The 15,079-nt window shown below is 46.1% G+C and overlaps 1 protein-coding gene across 2 annotated transcripts in view; it reads left to right on the forward strand.

Moving 5' to 3' along the window:
* The first annotated feature begins 3,842 nt into the window (after window positions 1-3,842).
* The window catches only part of EPRS1 (glutamyl-prolyl-tRNA synthetase 1), a 78,254-nt gene continuing 67,017 nt past the window's right edge, over window positions 3,843-15,079 (forward strand). For both annotated transcript variants that reach the window (XM_069768477.1, XM_069768478.1), the window contains exons 1-2: window positions 3,843-4,018; window positions 14,141-14,225. In XM_069768477.1, the coding sequence (XP_069624578.1) occupies window positions 3,973-4,018; window positions 14,141-14,225 (131 nt within the window). In that variant the 5' untranslated portion in view covers window positions 3,843-3,972. The remainder of the gene's footprint in view (window positions 4,019-14,140; window positions 14,226-15,079) is intronic.

Consider the following 15,079-nt stretch of genomic DNA (forward strand, 5'->3'; position numbering starts at 1 on the left):
TTTTAATCTGGTGCCCAGAACTGGACACCGTATTCCAGATGAGGAGTATAGGAGGATAATTACTTCACGTGATCTATACTCTATGCTTCTCTGAATACATCCAAGAATTGTTTTTGTCTTTTTTTTTTTTTTTTTTTTGCTGCTGCATCACACTGTTGACTCTTGTGCAGTCTGTGATCTATTAGTATACCCGAGGCTTTTTCACACGTACTGTTGCTTAGCCTTATTCCTCCTATTCTGTAAATGCTTTTTTAAATTTTCCTTCCCGGATTTAGGACTTTGCATTTCTCCCTGTTTAAAAAAAAAAACAAAACAAAAAAAAACATTCTATAACTTGCTGCCCCCTGTTCGTTTGTTTAGATCTTTTTGAATCCTCTCTCTTCTCTAGTATTAGCTATCCCTCCTAGCTTTGTGTCATCAGCAAATGTAATCAGTTTACCCTCAATTCCTTCATCTAAATCATTACTAAAAAAATGTTGAACAATACAGGGCCCAGGACAGAGCCTTGTGGTACCCCACTAGAAACACTCTTCCAACTGGATGTGCAGCCATTTATGACCACTCTTTGAGTCTTGTCCATTCCATACTTGGACATTTTTTTTCAATAAGAATCGCAGGAGGATAAGAATTTGCTGGACCTGTTAATTTTGCCTGAGAGAGATTCCCAAAAAATGTCTAGGTGGATGAAATCTCCCATGATCACGACTTCATTTTTTTTTTTTGAGAACTTGGTTATCTGATGAAGAGTTCATCCATATCTTCAGCTTGCACAGGCAGCCTGTAGTAAACATCTACAATGGTGTCCTCTCCTTGTATTCTTACCCAAACAGAACTCCGAGTCTCTGAAGCTTTAATCTAGGGATATATACGCTTTTCTAACATACAATGCGACGACTCCTCCCCGTTTTAATAAGTCTGTTTCTTGCAAACAAGTTTGTATCCTTCTAGCCTTGTATTCCAATCATGGGTTAGCATTACAGGTGTTAAAAAATGCTGGAGTAGGAGTCTGGCTAAAACCAGAAGAGTAGAAGAAATCAGCCAAAATATCAAAAGCAGTCAACACTTTCCACTGATGACTCTCGAGAGGTGCAAGGTCTTTTTTTTTTTTTTTTTTTTTTTAATTTCTTCTCCAGTAGTTCAATAATGCACAACATTACCAAGGACAGCGCTCACTCCTCTATACAAACTTCAAAAACTTCTTCCAGTTATTTGGACTCCTTATTATCCAAAGTCTGCCTTGTGTTGTTACTGTTAGGCCGGCGTCACACTCGGCGTAAGACAATACGGTCCGTATATTACAGCCGTAATACGCTGAAAAGTCCCCAAAATAGTGGTCCGTAGTTCCTCCGTAGGCAGGGTGTGTCAGCGTATTTTGCGCATGGCATCCTCCGTATGTAATCCGTATGGCATCCGTACTGCGTGTTTTTCTCACAGGCTTGCAAAACCGACATACGGCTATACAAGGGATCCATGTGTAAAAAAAAAAACATATATACTGTGTATGTGTATATATATATAATGTCAGTAGATACATATATGTATATATATTAATATTTCATCCAGCGCGAGATAGCTTTAAAGCCGGTAATTCAATTGCCAGCTTTTGCTATCTCCTTCCTAAACCCGACATTATATGAGACATGGTTTACATACAGTAAACCATCTCATATCACCATTTTTTTGCATATTACACACTACTAATGTTAGTAGTGTGTATATGCAAAATTTGGCCGTTCTAGCTATTAAATTAAAGGGTTAAATTGCAGAAAAAATTGGCGTGGGCTCCCGCGCAATTTTCTCCGCCAGAGTAGTAAAGCCAGTGACTGAGGGCAGATATTAATAGCCTGGAGAGGGTCCACGGTTATTGGCCCCCCCCTGGCTAAAAACACCTGCCCCCAGCCACCCCAGAAAAGGCACATCTGGAAGATGCGCCTATTCTGGCACTTGGCCACTCTCTTCCCATTCCCGTGTAGCGGTGGGATATGGGGTAATGAAGGGTTAATGTCACCTTGCTATTGTAAGGTGACATTAAGCCAGAATAATAATGGAGAGGCGTCAATTATGACACCTATCCATTATTAATCCAATAGTAGTAAAGGGTTAAAAAAACAAACACATTATTTAAAAGTATTTTAATGAAATAAAAACAAAGGTTGTTGTAATATTTTATTCTACGCTCAATCCATCTGAAGACCCTCGATCTGTAACAAAGAAAAAATAATAAACCAACAATATACATACCTTCCGAAGATCTGTAACGTCCCACAATGTAAATCCATCTGAAGGAGTTAAAATATTTTACAGCCAGGAGCTCTGCTAATGCAGCGGTACTCGTGGCTGCAAAACCCCGGGGAATGAAGGTAAAGTAGGTCAATGACCTGTAGTTACCTTCATTTGCGGTGAGGCGCCCTCTGCTGGTTCTCCTCATATGAGCTCCAGCCTGGGAGCTTTCTAAGAAAGTTCCCACGCTCGAGGAACAACCAGCAGAGGACGCCTCACCGCGAATGAAGGTAAATATAGGTCATTGACTTTACCTTCATAACCCGACTTTACCTTCATTTCTTGCCCATTACGATACCTCTTTCATGGTCCCACATAGAGTATGAAGCCTCCAAAATGCCTCCTGCACAAACACAAGCCCCCAACCACATTATGAGGCCCTCATATAAGGCCCCATAGCCCCCCAATACATTAAAAGGCCCCACCGTTGCCCTTATATTCAGAGGGCACCTACACCCCCACAACACAAGTTTTTGCAGTCACCTTTAAGAAGTGACTGATAAAACTTTAAAAAAAAAAAAGTAGCCTCATTCCCCGGTCTTTGCAGCGGTCATTCCCCGGTCTGTGTTGAGTCTCCGTGCAGCCGGCGCGATCTGGGGATATCACTGCGCCTGCTGCGCTGAGAATCCGGCTCCCTGTTCCACCATTGTATCCATGGTAACGGCATCTTGAGGATACAGATACCATTGCAGTTGGCGGTGCTATTAGTGGTGCGCACCGTTGCCTCAGCCCCTGTGACATTGCGCCCTTAGAGACCATATTATGTTGTCACGTGGCCTTCCGTCGCTATGGTGGCTACATCACTGGGGTCTCGGTAACACGCAGGGATGACAGTGGGGGGACAGTAGTTTTTAAAAATAATTTATTGCAAGGTTTTTCCATTTTTTTTATCTTAAAAAAAATAAAATCTGTCACTGTTGCCCGTAGCAACCAATCAGTGAGTAGCTTTCATTTTGTGAGAAAACGTAAAAATGTAAATTCCCCTCCGCCAATTTTTCCCCATCCAACAATAAATTAAAAAAATAAAAGAAAATTTGCTATTGCCGTGTCCGTAAAACTCCGATCTATGAAAATATTATTTTTTTAACTCATAAGATAAACGTTAAAAAAAGAAAAATGTTACTGAGTCTTCTCATCCTCACCCCTACCCAAACTACAATAAAAAGTGATAAAAATATCATTTGTGACACAAAATGGGACCAATAATAACTAAAGCTCGCTACGCTAAAATTATAAGAGACCCACAGAGGGTCAGCGGAGGAAAAATAGAAAAATTACAGTTTTAACATATTTTTTTTTCCATTACAAAGTTGTGAGTGCGGCTGCATGAAAGTTCAAGGTAGTGTGAAATATTGGGAAATGAACTACAGAGGGCTAAGACCTTAAAAACCAATGAAATTGCAGCTTTCGTTTTCAAAAGGGACTTTGAAAAATAGAAGCTGAAATCTGATTGGTTGCGCAGAGTTGGCAGGCTGCGCGTCATTCATCTATGTGCGTTATCCCGAATCAAAGATGGCGGCTGATACAGTGTTGCCCACAAGAAACATGGCGGCGCCGGAAGTGTGGTGCAGCTGTGGGCCGGCTGAGGGCTGCGCTGAGCATGTGAGCGGCGGAAGCGCCTTGTCTCTTTCTCATTCAGTCGGCAGCTGCGTGGCAGCTCCTGGGCTCAAGATCAGGAGTGGGGAAGAAAGCATGGCGCTCAGCCTGACCGTGTGCAGCGGCCCGAGCCCTCCGCTGGGTGAGGACAGTAGTCACCTCCCGGTCTTGTATGACCATTATTGTACTCTATGCCGTATGGAACTACGAGTCCCAGCGTGCGCTGTCATTGTCTCTTTGACGTGGCATGCTGCGACTTGTAGTTCGACGTCAGTGGGCGGGGCGTATGATGACAGCCAGTCTCCGCAGCCGTCACCTGTCATAGTATGGAGTGCTGGGACTTGTGGTCCTGCTCCCTGGTAGCAGGCTGTCTCCTCACTTCGTGAGATTGATGAGGACTTGTAGTTCCTCTGCTAGGAGAGATGCATGGCTGGTGGGGAACTACAAATCCCATCATGCTTCCATCATTCTTTGACACAGTGTATTCTGGCACTATCCACCTCTACAGCTGATGTGGAACAACAAGTCCCAGCATCTATTCTGAAGCCCGGTGCGGAGTGTGTGGTGCACGTATGTGGTGGTCCCCGGGGTCCGGTCCGCTCTGCGCTGATCCACTGGGTTTAGCAACTGTGGTCATTGTGATTTATTATGCTCCAAAATCCGTCTGCTATAAAATTACATGGCGGTGTGACGGGCGATATTATATGGCGGTGTAATATTTGGGTGCCTAAAGTATGTTGCCTCTCTCCTCCTGATGTCCCATTATCCTCATCACACTGCGGGTGTTGTGTTTGTCTACACACATCACAGATTCTAGATGGATAATATAGTGTTAGAATTTGTGGTGTGGTATATGGCGGTATTATGTGGTAGTGTAGTGGGTGGTGGTATATTGCAGAGAAACAGGCAGTGTGCTATAATGCGATGTAGTGGGTGGTGTAGTATATGCAGCTTAGTATTTGGCGGTGTAATGAGTGATGTAGTATTGTATGGCGATGCATTATATGGCGGTGTAACAGGTGGTGTGGTATTACATGGCGGTGAAGCGTGTGATGTAGTATATGGTGGTGTAACGTGTAGTATATGGCGGAGTAGGGTTCGGTATAACATGTGATGTAGTATTACCGTATATGGTGGTGTAACTTATGATGTAGTATTACATGGTGATGTAGTATTACATGGCGGCGTAGCGTGTGATGTGGCGGCGTAGCGCGCTATGTGGTATTACGTGGCGGCATAACGCGCTATGTGGTATTACGTGGCGGCGTAGCGCGCTATGTGGTATTACGTGGCGGCGTGGCGCGCTATGTGGTATTACGTGGCGGCGTGGCGCGCTATGTGGTATTACGTGGCGGCGTGGCGCGCTATGTGGTATTACGTGGCGGCGTGGCGCGCTATGTGGTATTACGTGGCGGCGTGGCGCGCGATGTGGTATTACGTGGCGGCGTAGCGCGCGATGTGGTATTACGTGGCGGCGTAGCGCGCGATGTGGTATTACGTGGCGGCGTAGCGTGCGATGTATTGTACTGCAGAGTAGCGTGCGGTGTTGTCTGGTTGCACACAGTCGGTGCCAGAGCCGCTCTTTCCCGGCCCTTCCTGAGCAGGTCGCCTGTGTTGTGCACAGAGGGTTGTGCTGAGCCGCTCGCACGGTTTTGTCTCCTTACATGAGGTTGCATCATGCGGTGTCCTCTCTGATCTCCCGTCCCATTATCCTCCTCCTCGTTTCTGCACACATTACATTATCCATCCAGTGTATGTGGTAGGATTTGTGTTCTTCAGGGTCTAGTGCAGCCTCCCCCGGGGTCAGCCCTGAGGTCCTCGCCGGACACAGCAGCGTGGACCCTGTGGTTTTATGCCCCCATCTGACCTGTATATGTGATTACAGAATGTCAAAATGTAAATGTCGTCCTCCGAAAGAAGAACGTCGCCGGACACCAGCGCTCCGAGCACTGTGATGACCCAGGTGGGGTTCTGGAGCACATTCTCTCCAATTGGGGCTAAGATGCGACACCTGAGTGTGAACATGGCTATGCAGGGAGGGCCGCGGTATCAGTCTGCTCAACCCCTGTAACCCTTCCTGATAGGCTGTGATTGATGTTAACCCCTTAAATGATCTGCGCCCTGAGCGTCAGCGGTGACTCTCCCATCGTAGTTACTCTCCCATCGTAGTGATCTGCGTCTTGATCGTCAGCGGTGACTCTCCCATCGTATTGACTCTCCCATCGTAGTGATCTTCGTCTTGATCGTCAGCGGTGACTCTCCCATCGTAGTGATCTGCGTCTTGATCGTCAGCGGTGACTCTCCCATCGTAGTGACTCTCCCATCGTAGTGATCTGCGTCTTGATCGTCAGCGGTGACTCTCCCATCGTAGTGATCTGCGTCTTGATTGTCAGCGGTGACTCTCCCATCGTAGTGACTCTCCCATCGTAGTGATCTGCGTCTTGATCGTCAGCGGTGACTCTCCCATCGTAGTGATCTGCGTCTTGATTGTCAGCGGTGACTCTCCCATCATAGTGATCTGGGTCCCGAGAGTCAGCGCTGACTCGCCCATCGTAGTGATCTGCGTCTTGATTGTCAGCGGTGACTCGCCCATCGTAGTGATCTGCGTCTTGATCGTCAGCGGTGACTCTCCCATCGTAGTGATCTGGGTCCCGAGAGTCAGCGGTGACTTTCCCATTGTAGTGATCTGGGTCCCGAGAGTCAGCGGTGACTTTCTCATTGTAGTGATCTGCGTCCTGAGCGTTAGTAGTGACCCTTTCATTGTAGTGATCTGTGTCTCGAGCGTCGGCGGTGACTCTCCCATCGTCGTGATCTGCGTCCCGAGAGTCGGCGGTGACTCTCCCATCGTCGTGATCTGCGTCCTGCTCACCAGCTTCTTTATACCCAGCGCTGAGCGTGCAGAACCGCCATTGATAGTGAGAAGACTCTGACCTGATGAACAGAGCCAGGATTTCCCGCTACCCTGTAGACACGTCTTGTTGATTGCTGGAGGTCTGACCGTTGGGACCCCCAAGTGTCCTGAGAGCAGAGCGGAGGCCGAGCATGCACACTTCCGCTACCATTAGCTGAATGCAGTGCTCCTGAGAGTCTGGCAGTCCAGAATGTGTGGATCAGAGGTGGAGGTGTGCATGCTCGACTTCTGCAGCTTTCAGTCGGGGTCCCGGACCCCTAACAATCAGTAAGTTATCTCCTATCCAATCGATAACGATACTGTCCCTGAAAGGACCATGAGGGGAGCTGTAACTCACATTGTAGACCCCCTTTCATTCAGAGTCCTGTGCTCGGGGGTCCGCGAGGATCCTCACATCAGGCATGTTATCTCTTATCCTGTGACTAGAATAAGCTCTTTAAGTGATTACATGTTCTAATCCTTTATCCTATGCCATATATTATATGGGAAGACCACCTAAGTAAGTTTAGTTTTGGGGGATATTTACATTTGACCCTCCCCAGCCCATCAATTTTCCTTACCACAGATCTACCCTTTTAAATCTTGTGTCCATCTTTGACCCTTTTGCCCAGTAATGTAATATTACATGGTGTCCTCCTGACTTTTTCTCCTACAAACATTGACCCGTTGTTGATTAATGGCCGGAGCTTATACATAATGGATTTCTGCTCGCAATCTTACTCTAAAGCCAGACTGCAGTTTGGGAGGACACTAATGGATTCCGGTAAATGACTCTGCTTTATCGTACGGTGGGGATTCACTTGCCTCAATCAGTCCTGCAAGAAGGATCTGCAGCAGAATCAAGAAGTGGCCAATTATTCCAGCAAAAACGAAACCACTTTGCAAAAACTTTTAACTAAAAGTTGCCCAGTAATGTATCTTTGTATCGAGTCCTTATAACACACTCAACACTATGCGATTATAAGTTTTATAAGCAACTCGTAGACGTACGTTGTTCCGAACTCTGATACATATTTCAATGCATTTCTACTCAAAGTTGAAATTAATCACTGCTCATGTCATATTTATACAACTCAAGCAGTGGAAGGTCTGCAGTATACATAACATAGATTGCTGTATATACATCGTGTGGGAGACGCCGAGACTACTGTATGTACATCGTGTGGGAGACGCCGAGACTGCTGTACGTACATCGCGTGGGAGACGCCGAGACTGCTGTACGTACATCGCGTGGGAGACGCTGAGACTGCTGTATGTACATCGTGTGGGAGACGCCGAGACTACTGTATGTACATCGTGTGGGAGACGCCGAGACTGCTGTACGTACATCGCGTGGGAGACGCCGAGACTGCTGTACGTACATCGCGTGGGAGACAGACTGCTGTACGTACATCGCGTGGGACACACAAAGACTGTTGTACTTACATCGCGTGGGAGACACCGAGACTGCTGTACGTACATCGCGTGGGACACACAAAGACTGTTGTACTTACATCGCGTGGGAGACACCGAGACTGCTGTACATACATCGCGTGGGAGACGCCGAGACTGCTGTACGTACATCGCGTGGGAGACGCAAAGACTGTTGCATGTACATCGTGAGAGCACAAAGAATGTCCTGAAACTGGCAGTGTTAGGCGTCTGCATTTAATTCAGCGTTTTGTGCGCCGCATTGTTCAATAATAAACGGTGTGCGTCGACTAAGGAAGAATCAAAGGGCCAGAGACCTTGAAAATTGGATTAGCCGCCAAAGCATTTGGGCCCACAGGTATCTGCCAAGAGCCAGAGGAGTTGATGTCACTGGTTGTAAACAGTCCATGGGTCCGTGTTAAGGTGGCAGTCCTATAAATCAATGTTTAACCTGTTTGTTTTGTTGTTGTTTTTTGTATGGAGAACTTGTATGAACAGTTTTTAATTTTCCACAATGGCACAAGTATTAAAAGGATTTGTCCATAAAGAGTGTTTATCACTCTCCTTGTTTTCAGAGGAGACTTTGTAAACCTGTGTGTGTGGGGTTGAGGGATTCGTCGTCTTTTCATAAAGCTGCTCCAAGCTCCGGAGTATGGAACTCAGGAATAACTTTGAAAAGTTGTTACTGTCGGCGGACTTTTTCGGTTGTTTCCTTTGCGAGACTGTTCTTAGGCTGGGTGCACACGGTCAGAAATCGGCAGCGCTTTGGACAGAACATGTCCGCTGTTTCCAAAGCTCTGCTGGCTTTTGAACGCAGGTGAATCCGCATGTAATCATTGAACCGTGCGGAGTCACCACATCCAATACATTGTACGGTGAGATTTATCTTACGGAGACTGAGCGTCTCCGCAAGATAAATAGACATGCTGCGGTCTGGAAGGACGCGCCGCATGTCCGTCTCCGCGGGTAAGCCGCGGCCATCGGTGCACGCATAGTGGACATGGGATTTCGTGAAATACCATCCACTATGCTGTAACTTCTGGACTCTGCGGATGTATGCAGCGTCCAGCACGCAGCGTTTACTGACTGTGGGAACATACCCTTAAGGCTACGTTCACATTTGCATTGTGCGCCTCTGCGTCGGGGACGCAACGCACAACGCAAATAAAAACGCACGCTAAAACGCTGCTCTTTGCGACGCATGCGTCCTTTTTTGCCGAATTTTGGACGCAAAAAAAATGCATCTTGCTGCGTCCTCTGCGCCCTGACGCGTGCGGCAAAAAAGACGCATGCATCGCAAAACGCAGCACAACGTATGTCCATGCGCCCCCATGTTAAATATAGGGGCGCATGACGCGTGCGTCGCCGCGGCTGCGCCCGACGCATCCCGGCGGAACGCAAATCTGAACGTAGCCTTATAGTGGGGCAAATAAGACAACAACAAAACCTTCAGTGTTGCTTGTTAAGTAGGAGACTGCAGGGTTTGCCCTGGAAAAACCTGTTCTGCCTGTACACAACTGCAATGCTCCTGATGTCATATTCTGATCACTCAGAAGCTCATTGACATCAGAATGTGTCCTCAGAAAAGGGCTGTTGTTTCTAAGGGTTATTATTTTTATTTATTTATTTATTTTTTATATTACTGTGTATGAAAAAAGGAAAATCTTGTAATTTTTTTTACACTGGTCACTAGATTTATTATTAATCACTTACTTTTTGTTAGGTACATGGATAGAGGTGTTATCAGTCATTGTACAGGAGAAGGAGGAGGTGAGCTGTGACCTCACCTATTGTGAATGGTGGATCCTGTGTTATCTACTGTATATAGAGGTGTTATCAGTCATTGTACAGGAGGAGGAGGTGAGCTGTGATATCACCTATTGTGAATGGTGGATCCTGTGTTATCTACTATATAGAGGTGTTATCAGTCATTGTACAGGAGGAGGTGAGCTGTGACATCACCTATTGTGAATGGTGGATCCTGTAATATCTACTGTATATAGAGGTGTTATCAGTCATTGTACAGGAGGAGGAGGTGAGCTGTGACATCACCTATTGTGAATGGTGGATCCTGTGTTATCTACTGTTTATAGAGGTGTTATCAGTCATTGTACAGGAGGAGGAGGAGGTGAGCTGTGATATCACCTATTGTGAATGGTAGATCCTGTGTTATCTACTGTATATAGAGGTGTTATCAGTCATTGTACAGGAGGAGGAGGTGAGCTGTGACATCACCTATTGTGAATGGTGGATCCTGTGTTATCTACTGTTTATAGAGGTGTTATCAGTCATTGTACAGGAGGAGGAGGAGGTGAGCTGTGATATCACCTATTGTGAATGGTAGATCCTGTGTTATCTACTGTATATAGAGGTGTTATCAGTCATTGTACAGGGGGGTGAGGTGAGCTGTGACATCACCTATTGTGAATCGTGGATCCTGTGTTAAGCTGTGTGCACATGTTGCAGATTTTTCGCGTTTTTTCGCTATAAAAACGCGAAAAAAACCGCATACATTATGCATCCCATTATTTAGAATGCATTCTGCAATTTTTGTGCACATCATTCATTTTTTCTGCGAAAAAAACGCATCGCGGTAAAAAAACGCAGCATGTTCATTAATTTTGCGGATTTTTTGCGGATTTCCCACTATACTATTGCATTGGGAACCTCCGGAAAAATCTGCAAAAAAAAAAAAAAAAACGCACAAAAAACGCATGCGGATTTCTTGCAGAAAATGTCCAGTTTTGCACAGGAAATTTCTGCAAGAAATCCTGAACGTGTGCACATAGCCTTGTAGTGGAGTTAATTTATTGTAATCATTTCTGTGATGATAATGAGACTTCTGAAATGTCATCTGTACAGAACAGCAATTATGAATCTAGTATTGGACTGAGTGACCAATATGAAAACTGTAAGATTTCTGACAAGTTTTTTTTTTTTTTATTTAAAGAAGGTTGATATGGAAATTTGGGTTGGATAAATCTATCCCGTGTGTGCTGCGGCCGTTCCCAATAAGACTGAGTATTTTGAGCGCTCAAGGAATGAGACTGCACAACATTGTGTCCATAGCATTCCATCAATACTGATCCTTTATTTCCTGATACATAGTTTTATAATTGCATATAGAAAGGAGTGGTTAGGGGTGGTTAGTTAATTAACATATTGTCTAGCTCCTCTGTTATTGGTTATCTGAATATATATGGAATATTGTGATTAATGCACATATGACTGCTGATTAAGCAACTAAAATGGAGTTCTCTGCATCTGGGACAAAGTTGAGACATCTCATCAGCACTTAATACATCTGGAGTTCTTCTGCTTTTTGGGTGGAAAACACAGAACAGTCTGTGTGGCTTATATTAGTTTATGTCAACCATTTTAAGCCATTGATTATAATGTATATAGATATATTTGCGTTTTTACAATCTGCACAGGATCCGTCAAAATGTTGAAATGACGGATCCTGTGCAGATTGTAAAAAAACGGGTGCACTGGGCCAGTTTTTCTGACGGACCCGTCGAGGCTATGTGCACCTGTTGTGTATGCGTCTTGGCGACGGTTTTCCATTGCGAAAACCCAGGTTAAAAAAAAAATGGCAATATTCTCACCTCCTGGGTCCCACGCAGTGTTACCCACGCTCCCGGCAGCTGCCGTTCCCAGTGATGCCTTGCGTGCAATGACCTCTGATGACGTAGCCGTCTCACGAGACCGCGACGTCATCGGATCATTTCGCAACGCATTACTGGGAACGGCAGCTGCCGGGAATATCGCGAGCATCGGTAACACTGCGCGGGACGCCGGAAGGTAAGAATATTGCGGTTTTTTTTGTTTTTTTACATTATTTTTAACATTATATCTTGTTACTATTGATGCTGCATAGGCAGAGAGGGAGCGACATTGTATTACAACCAGCCCACCTTTCCTCCCCTGAAAGATGGAGGGCATGTTTCAGAGAGTACTGTGCACACTCATCTGCAATCTCCGTCCTAGGCCCTCTCCTCTCCTTATACACCGCCCCATTGGACAAACAATCAGTACATTTGGTTTCCAGTATAATCTCTATGCTGAGGACGCCCAACTATAGACATGGCCTCCTGACATCACCCCCACTCGTCTGTCTGCTGTCTCTAACATCATGTCCTCCCTCTGTCACTGAATCTCTCTAAAACTTAACTCCTTGTGTCTCCTCCCTCTACTAACCGGACTATACCTGATACTGCAATTACCTTGGAGGGTTCAACCATTCACTTTCCTTTATTCCCTATCCGATCATTTACTCACTCACGTTACCTGCATTTTTAAAAATATCTCCAGAATCCGACCTTTGAAGCTGCAAAAACCCTTACTGTCACTATTATTCTCTCGTCTGGACTTCTGCAACTCTCTTCTGATCGGTCTCCCTCTAACTAAACCACCTTCTCTCCAATCCATCCTGAATGCGGCAGCCAGGGTTGTATTTCTGTCCAGATGCTACACCGTCGCCTCCACCCTGTGCCAGCCATTGCACTGGTTACTCATTCGCTACAAAATAGAATACAAATTCTCTCTCGCCAACAATCTTTCCACAGTTCTGCACCGCCCTACATCTCTCGTGTCTGTCGCCCTACCCATGCTCTTCATTCTGCAACTGACCTAAGACTAACATATTCCATAATCCGAACCTTTAACCTCCATCTCCAAGACTTCTCTCGTGCTGCGCCACTTTTCTCGAATTCACTACCCCAAACGAGCTGACTTAACGTAATTCCTAGCCCCCATGTTTAAGAGTGCTTTAAAAGCACATCTCTTTAGACAAGGCTATTATCTCAACTCGCTAACATAACTCTCCTCTGTTCCTTCTTTCTAAATGTTAATCATAATCTGCTCCTGCCTATTCATCCTCCATGCACCCAATTGCTAACGATAAGGCTAGGTTCATATTGCGTTAGTGCAATACGTTTAGCGCCTAGCGCTAGCAGATTGCGCTAACGCAATGTTGTTTTATGGGGTCGCGTAAAAACGTCCCCGCTCTCGCAGATCTCCGATCTGCGAGAGCGGGGAACGGACCTTGGGCGCGCCGCGGACGCTGCAAGCAGCGTCCGCGGCGCGCCACAAAACACCGGCATATCGCCAGCGCGTGCCGAAAATGGCACGCGCTAGTGATGCGCGTCCCCATTGCTGTTAATGGGCGCGCTAACGGACGCGTTGCACGGCGTTAATTTCGCCGTGCAACGCTGTCCGTTAGCGCGGTCACATTAACGCAATATGAACCAAGCCTTACTGAACTTAGACAAATACTGACGACCAGATCATGCAACTGAGCAGTGTATCTGTGAATCCGTATCTTACATTGAGATAAACACTTACTAGAAAATAGCAGCATGATCCGTTTGTCTCTCCATGGGCCGGTTATCTCACTGTGCTCTTCTCATCTCCATAAATTTCTATCGGCAGCTGTAATCTGATACTGTCTTGCATTGTCCCCTATAGACTTTAGCTACGAGTTTAGGTGACAGAAGAGGCTCTTAAATGGAGAAAGAAGCAGATTTCTTTGATAAGATATGTTGCAAAGTTTCTTATAATCATTTGTAATGTTGGGTTATGAAAACTTAATTGAAACCCATGTTGTGCACATAGCGATGCGATAGTTTTGCAAGACTAAGGTCAGACTACTTTGGTTGTGTTTGCAGTCTGTAACCATGGAAACTGATATGTCTGCATACAGGCTGTATACGCAAAAGGTTAGGATATTGTTGACGAGCACATGTCGAAATCTATTACCTTTTGATGTGTGATTGGGATGGAGTTGGGGGGCCCATACACATAAGATCTTCATCAGAGACAGTCTATACCGCAGAGTTCTTCTGACTCTGCTTGTTACACCGCTCACATGAGTGATGGCCGGAATTCTCCTGCTTTGTTCTTGTTGATTAATTTTTATCTGTGTTATTTCTTTTATTTCAGCCGTATTGTGGACTGTGGAACATCTAAAAGGCAAAGTAGAGATCAATGTGGAGGACGGGAAAGAAACTGCCCTGCGCGTGTCTAAGTGAGCGCACTTTTTCTTCCTATAGTTAATTTTTTCTTTGGTTTTATACTCCTACTTCACATGAATTGTCTGTCGTGTCTCCTATGTATGGGCAGTCTGGTGTAATGGTGGGAACACGGAGATCGCAATTTAATAGTATTCTATGGTTTGATTCCAAATTTTCCTTGAAAAAACAGCTTACTGCTGACAGGACCCAGAGAGGCCGAGAGCTCTGCTCCCCAAACTCGGAGAGAGCCCGTGAGTCCTCCTTCCCCCGCCCACTCATAGAAAGAGCCTGTGAGTCCTGCTTCCCCCGCCCACTCATAGAGAGCCTGTGAGTCCTGCTTCCCAACTCATAGAGCCTGTGAGTCCTGCTCCCATCTCATAGAGAGAGCCTGTGAGTCCTGCTCCCCAACTCGTAGAGAGCCTGAGTCCTGCTCCCCCATCTCATAGAGAGCCTGTGAGTCCTGCTTCCCCCGCCCACTCATAGAGAGAGCCTGTGAGTCCTGCTCCCCATCTTATAGAGAGAGCCTGCGAGTCCTGCTCCCCCAACTCAGAGAGAGCCTGTGAATCCTACTCCCACAACTCAGAGAGCCTGTGAGTCCTGCTTCCCAACTCATAGAGCCTGTGAGTCCTGCTCCCCCAACTCGTAGAGAGCCTGTGAGTCCTGCTCCCCCATCTCATAGAGAGAGCCTGTGAGTCCTGCTCCCCCAACTCAGAGAGAGAGAGCCTGTTAGTCCTGCTTCCCCATCTCCTATAGAGAGCCTGTGAGTCATGCTCCACCCACCCTCCCACTCATGGACAAATTCTCTGAATTCTTCTTCCCCCTCTCACTCATAAAGAAAGCCTGTGAGTCCTGCTTCCCCCGCCCACTC

Source organism: Ranitomeya imitator, chromosome 5 (assembly GCF_032444005.1).
Source record: "Ranitomeya imitator isolate aRanImi1 chromosome 5, aRanImi1.pri, whole genome shotgun sequence".
NCBI classification, from domain to species: domain Eukaryota; kingdom Metazoa; phylum Chordata; class Amphibia; order Anura; family Dendrobatidae; genus Ranitomeya; species Ranitomeya imitator.